Raw genomic sequence first — 9897 nt, 5'->3', positions numbered from 1 at the left:
CACCCGGGAGCAGGCCTAAGCCAGCAGGTCGTTATCTCCCGAGGGGTCCCAGACTGCGAGAGGGCACGGGCCGGGCTGAGGGCCCCCCTCTCCCCCCCCGAGTGCACAAATTTTTGTGCACCGGGCCTCTAGTATATATATAAGCTTAAATCTTCAAAAAATGTGTATGTATGGGAAATTAAAGATGCTTTAGCAATTTCTGTTTCCTAAATAAAGAGTGATTTTCTTGCCCGGCTGTCATGCCTCAGTGGTTGAGTGTCGACCTATGAACCAGGAGGTCATGATTTAATTCCCGGTCAGGGCACATGCCTAGGTTGTGGGCTCGATCCCAGTGTGGGGTGTCCAAGAGGCAGCCAGTTAATGATTCTCTCTCATCATTGATGTTTCTGTCTCTCACCCCTTCCTCTCTGAAATCAATAAAAATAAATTTTTTTTAAAAAAAGTGATACTATTGTTTGAGTACATAGCCATTTTATGCAATCAGAGTAGCGGTTGTGGATGACTCATATTTCCAATTGGGGGGAGGGCTCATTTGGCCTTATAATATTGAGCCAAATGGTGACTACTGCTCTCAATCAGAATCAGATAGAATTTAGCATCCTTATCCTTTCTATTCCTCTCAAGATGTTTTCCAACAGCAACAGCTTTCTTAACACATTTCGTACCGCTCAGGAGTTTTCTCGTGTTTCGCGCGCCATCTGTTAAGTACCGCTCATGAGTGTTCTCGTTTTTCACGCTCATGGAAAAAGGAGCGAATCTAGATACTTCTGTAAATTTTGTTTGGTCCCTCTTCATAGAGGAAAATTTTTTACGCAGTACCATACCTTAAAAAAGTACTAGGAACTTTAATTGTTTAATTGTTTAATTGTTTTTGTAAATAAAAATGTTATAATTATTGAAAAACAACACCTAACGTGCATTATGATGATTTAAATGACGTGCAGTTTGCCCAAAAACGTGCGGTCCCTGGCGTATGTCTTAGAGATTTCTATGCGGTACGCAATATGTTAATTAAATGGTAGAGATCCTCAGGAAGACCAGGAGCAAGTCCTTTGGACTTAAAGAATTTCCAAGATCTCATTGCCTGTCACAAAACGTACCTGTTCAATGTCTTGTGAGTTTCTCAGGATCACACTGATTTCTGAGGGAGTCAGGCCTTTCATGGCCAGTTTGTAGATCTGCTCCTGCATGTTGTCAGGCATTAATTTCAGCCAAGAGGGAATGCTGTGGTGGTAGGGCAGAACAGACTGGGACAGGCCCTTCCCTGAGAGTGTGTGACCAATGATGGCAGTGAAAAAGAGTGTAAATTTTCATATTTATTCTTTAGACCAATATTGTAAGAGACAATGTATGAACATCTTGAATAGTCCAGTCTTAATGTTGTTACCCATAATAAGTTCTCTGTTTTAATGCTCTTTTTCGTCCATGAAAGTCACAGTATTAGTAAAATTCCATGAAAATACCAGTTTGTGTTCATTTTCCTGTTGGTGGACATTTGTTTGTTTCTAGTTTTATACTAAAAACAAACAGACCTAGCTGGTTTGGCTCAGTGGATAGAGCATCGGTCTGCGACTGAAGGGTCCCAGGTTCGATTCCAGTCAAAGGCACATGTATCTCTTACTCTCCCTTCCTCACTGAAATCAATAAAAATATGTTTTAAAAAATAAAATAAAACATAACACTGTGATAAAAATTGTTGAATGTGCCCAGCCGGTATGGCTCAGTGGTTGACCTATGAACCAGGAGGTCATAGTTCGATTCCCAATCAGGATACATGCCTGGGTTGCATGCTCCCTGGTATGCAGCTTATCAGTGATTCTCTATCATCAATGATGTTTCTATCTCTCTCTCCCTCTCCTTTACTCTCTGAAATAAATAAAAATATATTTTTTAAAAATTGTTGAATGTTTTTCCTGGTTTACATAGTTTATAAACTAAGGTATATACCTATGAGGGATTGATGGGTCACAAAGTGTGTGTACACCTCTGGTTTTTCTAATCTAGATAATGCCTAATTGTTATTTTCCAATGTGGTTATGTCAGTTTAGTTTCCACCAGAAATGTGAAGTGTTCCTGTTACTCTTTGCCAACATTTGTCAGGCTTTTAAATTTTTGTCAATGTGATGAACGTAAAAGGATACCCTGTTGCTTTTAATTTTCATTTTCCTGATTATCAATGAAGTTCAGCATCTTTTGCTGTTTTTTTAATAAAGTTATTCAAGTTTCTTCTGTGAAATGTCATTTCGTGTCTTTTGTTTGATTTTATATTGTGTACTTTGTCCTTTTTGATCTATAGTAGTTCCTTAAAATATTTTGGTTACTAATACTTTTGATGTAATTTTTTTTGCTTTTTGTAAATTTCTGCATCCTGTTGTCAACTATATCTTCCTATATTTTCTCTACTAGTTTTAAATATTTAAATATACATGCAGAAGTTTAAATTAACCTTAATTTGGTTTTGTTTTAAATGTAAGTAAAGTTTTTATATCTGGCAAGACGGGCCACAAGTTTTGTTCTTTATCATAATCTTAGCCCATTCTGGGGTTGCTCACCATGGTACCTGTCCTGATTTGTATTAAGACCATTGTTATATTTAGGTAGGTTGTTATTTTGGTCATAGATATTTTCACCTTTAATTATTTTATCAGACATATAACATTAAGTCCTGGAGAATTGTATTGTCCTTTTATCCTAATGGAAGCTTCCATGCATGTGTAGTTAATACATAAAAGTGTTTGGGACAGCATTACTAATAAACAGTGTGGTACTTTTAGAATCAGACATGGGTATGCTTGAATCATTACTTTACCAGGTTTTGTGACTTCAAGCAAGTTATATAATCTTTCAGTTTTTTCACCAATGAAACCAGGACATAAAAATGCCTACCTCATTATTCTAGTCAATCATGTTTACTGAGCCTTTTCTATGTGCTAACTTGTAAAGATTAAATGACATTACTTGGGTTGGATGCCTGGCACATGGAAGTTATTTGATATCGGTTCCAGTTTCCTCTATTCAAGTAATTCTTTCAGCCTTATTATCTCCTGTTTATTTAGAATCTACATCAGGAGACAAATCTGTATCACATTCTTGCACAACTCCTTCCACATCATCTTCTGGACTGAATCCCACATCTGCACCTCCAACATCTGCTTCAGCAATCCCTGTTTCTCCTGTTCCACAGTCACCAATACCTCCATTACTTCAGGATCCAAATCTTCTTAGACAGTTGCTTCCTGCTTTGCAAGCTACACTGCAACTTAATAATTCTAATGTGGACATATCGAAAATAAATGAAGGTAAATTTTCATGCTAATGATTTTTAAAAATGCACTTGCATTGTGTAAAATTATATCATTAGTAAAATTCCCATTTTAGGAATGGTCTTTATTTCATTTTGAATTCACATTTGCACTTTATTATTTGAAATTTTTATCTGCCATAGTTTAATGCTTTTGATATTGTAATTGAGTTAGCAATTGGATTTTCTGTGTATTTTTCAAGATTTACCTACCATATACCTAGTAGTTCCCAGACATAAGTTGTTCTGTCTTCTTAATGTATATGGCGATTTTTTTTTTTTAAGAAAAAACAAACTAAAGAGCACATGCTAAAATTATATTAAAACTAGAGGCCTGGTGCACGAATTTGTGCACCAGTGGGTCACTCAGCCTGGCCTGCGGGATGGGGCCAAAACCGGCTCTCTGTCATCCCTTGAGGGGTCCCGGATTGTGAGAGGGCACAGGCCAGGCTGAGGGACCCCACTGGTGCACGATGAGGGCCAGGGAGGGATGTGGGAGGTTAGCCAGGTGAGGAGGGACCACGGGAGGGCTCCAGGGCATGTCTGGCTCATCTCGCTCAGTCCCAATCAGCCGGTCAACTGTCTGCCCCTTGGTGGTCAGTGTACATCATAGCAAGCGGTTGAGCAGCCTTAGCATATCATTAGCAATTACATTTGATTGGTTGAACAGAAGACCAGACACTTAGCATATCAGGCTTTTATTATATAGGATACTTAATTACTTAGTTTATTAAAAAAAAAAACAACCTCCTCTATATTCTATATAATAAAGGGCTAATATGCAAATCGACCGAACAGCAGAACAACCAGTTGCTATGACGCGCACTGACCACCAGGGGGCAGACTCTCAACGCAGGAGCTGCCCCCTGGTGATGAGTGCTCTCACACAGGGGGAGCTGCTCAGCCAGAAGCCGGGCTCACGGCTGGAGAGCACAGCTGCAGTGGTGGGAGCCTCTCCCGCCTCTGCGGCAGCATTGAGGATATCCGACTGTTGGCTTAGGCCTGCTTCCCGCTGGGAGCGGGCCTAAACCATCATTTGGACATCCCCCGAGGGCTCCTGGACTGCGAGAGGGTGCAGGCCAGGCTGAGAGGCCCCCCCCCCCAAGTGCATGAATTTCATGCACTGGGCCTCTAGTGGGTAAATAATTACTTGGAATGTTTAATATGCTAATTACTTAAAAGGTAAGAATTCTTACAGTACTTGAACAAATTTTGTAAAGGGAGGTAATGAATAACATTTTGCTCTTTTTCCTAGTTCATTGTATTAATTCCAACTTTGCTTTTCAATATGCTAAAGTTTTTAGGCAGTGATCTCAAAGAAGTCTGAATAAAAGTATATGCACTTTTAATTTGTAAGCCAATTCAAATTCAAACATTAAGTCCTTAAGAGCATTGCAGAATTTTATATTTCTGTACATTTTGACATAAAATATTTAACAGTAATGTTAAATGGTTAAATTTTTTCTGTATCTTAAAAATGGAGCTATCTCAGGATAGTTGTTGATTTATGTTCTTATTGCCCTCAACTTTTCTGTATTTTCATTTTATTCTCTTAAGGTAACCATGCCATTCTCTTGTTTGATAGGTGACATTTTTAGTAGGCAAAGTGGGGCTTTTAAACAGTTTGAAGAAATTATGGCATTGAAAATGTCGATAATGAAAGCTCTTATACTTTGGAAAATGTGGCTTTCCTAAATGCCCAGGTGTTTTGTTTTGTTTTTAATCCTCACCGAAGGATATTTTTCCATTGATTTTTAGGGCCCCTTGATCACCCCACTGGTTCCCCCACAGATCGGCCTTGATCACTGGTCAGGCTTAGGGACCTTACCCGTGCACGAATTTCGTGCACCGGGCCTCTAGTCCTTTTAATATTCACTTTTAAAAGATTGTTGGAGTAGGTATTGATGTAGGGTTTTAGTGGTCAAGTTTGTATGAAAAAGCAATTTTAGTAAATAGTTAACATTTATCCAGTTAATTCTAAGTAACATACTCATACTTTACCTATATGTGGATACTGTTGTAGTGTGATTCCAGTCAATACTCATTTTACTGTTTTTTAAAAAGTGTCATAGAAGAATTTTCTTGAACTGAATATCTGAATTTTAATGTGAAGGAAACTACTCTTCCTTTATTATAGACTGATTAAATTTCTTGTCCTCTGCCTCAGATCATTTCATATCTCCTATATAATAGGCTTTTATTTTGAGAGTTCTAATTTGAAACATTCCAGTTTTTTCTGGGTTCTTTAATTTTCAAGTTGTTACTATTGCTGCATTTGCCTCTGTTTTATTTGAATTTACGACACAATATGTTTTTAGTTCTTACAGCAGCTGTGACACAAGCGTCGTTGCAGTCTATAATTCATAAGTTTCTTACTGCTGGACCATCAGCTTTCAATATAACTTCTCTGATTTCTCAAGCTGCTCAGCTCTCTACACAAGGTATTCATATTCTTAGATATCTTTAGCATTGTATCTTCACTTGGGATTATTAGCGTGTTTTTTTTTTTTTTTAGTCTTTGAGCCGATTTGCTACAATAAATGGTTTTACTTTATACTTGATTTTTTTCCCATCACTATACTATAGAGTAGTATTTTTATTTACTGTTTCTTTTAGATGAAGCAAGATTTGACATCTTATAATAATTGCTATCAAATCTATGAAATAGTATATATTTCATGCTGAATTTATGTTGCTGATGAGATATTTTTATTCCAAAGCTGAAAGTAAATTATGATATGCCCTCAATTTTTGTGAAATGTTGAGTGTATCTTAAGAGTTGAAGTTTAGTTCAGGTTCCTGTTAGATGGTTTCTGCTATGGATACAGAAATGCTCAAGTCCTGCCTTTAAGTAGCTATCCCTCTTCCCCATGAAGTTTTTTTTTTTTTTTTTTAAATCCTTACCCAAGGATATTTTTCCATTGATTTTTAGAGAGAGTGGAAGAGAAAGGGAAAGACAGAAACATCAATGTGAGAAACACATTGATTGGTTGCCTCCTCCACACGCCCTGACCAGGGAAAGCCTGCAACTGAAGTACGTGCTCTAGACTGGATTTGAACCCGGGACCTTTTGGTCCTCAGGCCGTTGCTCTATCCACTGAGCCAAACCGGCTAGGGCCTTCATGAAGTTTTTTAATGGAAAGAGATAAATACAGGAATAAAAGAGAAATAAAAGGGTCACTTTGACTTCTCCCCCATCCCAAATTCAAAAAGCTAGTAAATTGAGCAGGAATAACTGGTCTAAAATTGAAGTAAAATAGTGGAAAGACTTTTGACAACCCTCTAGTTCAGGGGTCCTCAAACTACGGCCCGCGGGCCACATGCAAATACAAATATTGTATTTGTTACCGTTTCGTTTTTTTTTTACTTCAAAATAAGATATGTGCAGTGTGCATAGGAATTTGTTCATAGTTTTTTTTTAAACTATAGTCCGGCCCTCCAACGGTCTGAGGGACAGTGAACTGCCCCCTGTTTAAAAAGTTTGAGGACCCCTGCTCTAGTTAGCCTTGTGAGGCAGGGGACTAAGGGAAGAATAGAGCCTAAATGTAGAAGAAGAAATAAGAATGCTGAGGATGCCTTCCATGTGAGAATAGGTCCAGCCTTACCTTCTTGCTCTAGCCTTAGATAGAGAGGGCAACACTGGGTGTGTGCTTAATCTGTAACACACAGCTCATTTAGTCAATGTGGCCCAGTGAGTATCTCACATTCTGACTTTTTTAGATGAGTGTTTTCTGGGGGGAGTTGGGGGAGGTAGGAGGGGCTGGTAGAGAGGTGCAAAGTTCTCCTCCAAACATGTTTTTTATTTATTTGAACTTAACTGCTTCATTCTTTTGCAGCCCAGCCATCTAATCAGTCTCCAATGTCCTTAACGTCTGATGCATCATCCCCAAGATCCTATGTGTCTCCAAGAATAAGCACACCTCAAACTAACACAGTCCCTATCAAACCTTTGATTAGTACTCCTCCTGTTTCATCGCAACCAAAGGTATGTCGCCTTTGAGGGAAATTTAGAAAAGACACTTTTGGAAAAACAAGTTTAATAACGTTTTAGAATCTATATTATAGAAAAAGCACTGGGAGAATGAAGTGGAGTGAATGACAGGTAAGTACAAATAGATGCAGGTTAGAATCTCTCAGTTAATTAAAGGATGGAGAAGGAAATTGCATCTGTGCTACTTTTATGCACTGATACTTCTCTTTATTGGTTTTGGGATTTGTGACATGGAGAGCAGGATAAAGAAGGCTATACTAAGAATTGACTCTTAATATTTGTAGAATTTTCAAACTCTAAAAGATATGAGAAAACATGTTTTCCATGTCTTTTCCCCCATACTTTTATTCCAGACATGAGTCAGTTTTAGTGCTAAGAGCTTTGTATGTATTATACTTAACTTTCACATCATGAGAATGGAATATTTGCCGCAATTAAAAGAAGAAAATTTAAGCCTTTGGTTAAATCTAGTTTTTGTTGTACAGTCATAATTTGACACCTAGGTCTTTTCTGAATACTGAAGACATTTTACTAAGCTATACTGCCTGTGTTGGTCCAGGCAAAATCGTACATGGGTGGATCTTTAGAGCAGTTAAAAATTGCTGGTCTGTTCTTATTGGACTATGAACAGGACTCTACGATGCTGCAGTCAAATATTGTACTATATCATCTTGCCCATAAATTCATAAGCAAATCCCAGTCACATTAATGCTTTGCTTTGTAGCATACCACCAGGAAAACACTGAGAGAGCTGGAAGTCTATATATATAAGTTGTGACTTTTTTTACTTTTAATGTAGGAGAAAATTATTTTTAGTTGTTGTAAAAACAATGGGCTGTTTAAAATTTCATGCCAAAGAATTCTTTGTTCAAATAAAATCATAAGGAAAGCCTAAACATAAAAGTGCATTGAAACATATCAATTTCAAGAAATTGATAGTAGGCCAGATTTTAAGTCTTTCCTTAATGCTTAAAACTTATCCCAGGATGGTATCTAAGAGTACAATTAATTTTGACTAAAACAGTCAATTGTCAAAATTAGCAGTTCAAATCCCTTATATCAGTTTTTTACATTCAAAAACTTTTTCAAGTTGTTTTTAAAAATAAATGGACATTCAGTGTTGCATAGTCTTATGAAAATATATCCTATACTAGAGGCCCGGTGCACAAAAATTTGTGCACTCGGGGGGGTCCCTCAGTCTGGCCTGTGCCCTCTCGCAGTCTGGGACCCCTCAGGGGATGTCCATTTGCCAGCGGTGACCACGCCTAAGCTGCAGTCGGATACCTTAGCTCTGCTGAGGAGGCGGGAGAGGCTCCCGCCATCACTGCTGTGCTGGCAGCCGTCAGCTTGGCTTGTGGCTGAGTAGAGCTCCCCCTGTGGGAGCGCACTGACCACCAGGGGGCAGCTCCTGCATTGAGCATCTGCCCCCTGGTAGTCAGTGTGTGTCATAGTGACCAGTCATTCCCAGTCGTTCTGCTGTTGGGGTCAATTTGCATATTACCCTTTGATTATATGCCTGGTGCATGGGTGGGGGCTGGCTGGTTTGCCCTAAAGGGTGTCCCAGATCAGGGTGGGGGTCCAGCTGGGGTGCCTGGCCAGTCTGGGTGAGGGGCTGATGGCTGTTTGCAGGCTGGCCATGGCCCCCAGCCACCCAACATCCCAGTGGAGGCTGGCTGGAAGCAGGTATCTGGGATTTATTTATCTTCTATAATTGAAACTTTGTTGCCTTTAGTGGAGGCCACAGCCAGCCAGGGCAGGCGGGAAGCTTGGCTTCCTCCATCACCGGGGCAACCAAGCCTCCTGTTTGCTCCAGCTCCGTGGCTGCCGGCCACCATCTTGGTTGGGTTAATTTGTATATAGTCGCTCTGATCGGCTGGTGGGCGTGGCTTGGGGCATAGTGAAGTTACGGTCAATTTGCATGTTTCTCTTTTATTAGATTAGATAATAAAGAGGTAATATGCAAATTGAACATCACTCCAACACAAAAGATGGCCGCCCACATCTGGACACAAGATGGCCTGCAGGGGAGGGCAGTTGTGGGTGATGGGGCCTGCAGGAAAGGGTAGTTAGGAGGTACCAGGCCTGCAAGGAGGGCAGTTGGGGGGGTACCCAGACCTGCAGGGGTGGGTATTTGGGGGGAATCAGGCCTGCAGAGGAGGGCAGTTGGGGGCAACCAGGCCTGCAGGAAAGGACAGTTAGGGGTGACCAGGCTGGCATGGGAGGGCATTTAGGGGCAATCGGGTCAGTAGGGGAGAGCAGTTAGGCATTGATCAAGTTGGCAGGGGAGTGGTTCGTGGGTGATCAGGCTGTCAGGCAGAAGCAGTTAGGAGCATTCAGGCAGGTAGGCAGGTGAGCAGTTGGGAACCAGCAGTCCTGCCTTGTGAAAGGGATGTCCAAGATTGGAGTGGGTGCAGGCTGAGCTGAGGGACACCCCCCCCATGCACGAATTTCATGCACAAGGCCGTGTGTGTGTGTGTGTGTGCCTAATATGATAAGTTTTTGTTTGACCAGTTGCTATGATGTATACTGACCACCAGGGGGCAGACGCTCCCACCAGTAGTTTAGCTTGTTGTTGGGTTCTAGCTGATTGGGACTGGGCGAGAAG

At 40.3% G+C, this 9897-nt stretch overlaps 1 protein-coding gene across 4 annotated transcripts in view; it reads left to right on the top strand.

The window, feature by feature from the left end:
• The window catches only part of WAC (WW domain containing adaptor with coiled-coil), a 95351-nt gene that overhangs the window by 71153 nt on the left and 14301 nt on the right, over positions 1–9897 (top strand). For all 4 annotated transcript variants that reach the window (XM_014547957.1, XM_005876549.2, XM_014547955.1 and 1 more), the window contains 3 exons: positions 3057–3299; positions 5620–5742; positions 7138–7286. In XM_014547957.1, the coding sequence (XP_014403443.1) occupies positions 3057–3299; positions 5620–5742; positions 7138–7286 (515 nt within the window). The remainder of the gene's footprint in view (positions 1–3056; positions 3300–5619; positions 5743–7137; positions 7287–9897) is intronic.

Source organism: Myotis brandtii, unplaced genomic scaffold (genome assembly GCF_000412655.1).
Source record: "Myotis brandtii unplaced genomic scaffold, ASM41265v1 scaffold49, whole genome shotgun sequence".
NCBI classification, from domain to species: Eukaryota; Metazoa; Chordata; class Mammalia; order Chiroptera; family Vespertilionidae; genus Myotis; species Myotis brandtii.
This window is presented reverse-complemented; position numbering and strand designations above follow the sequence as displayed.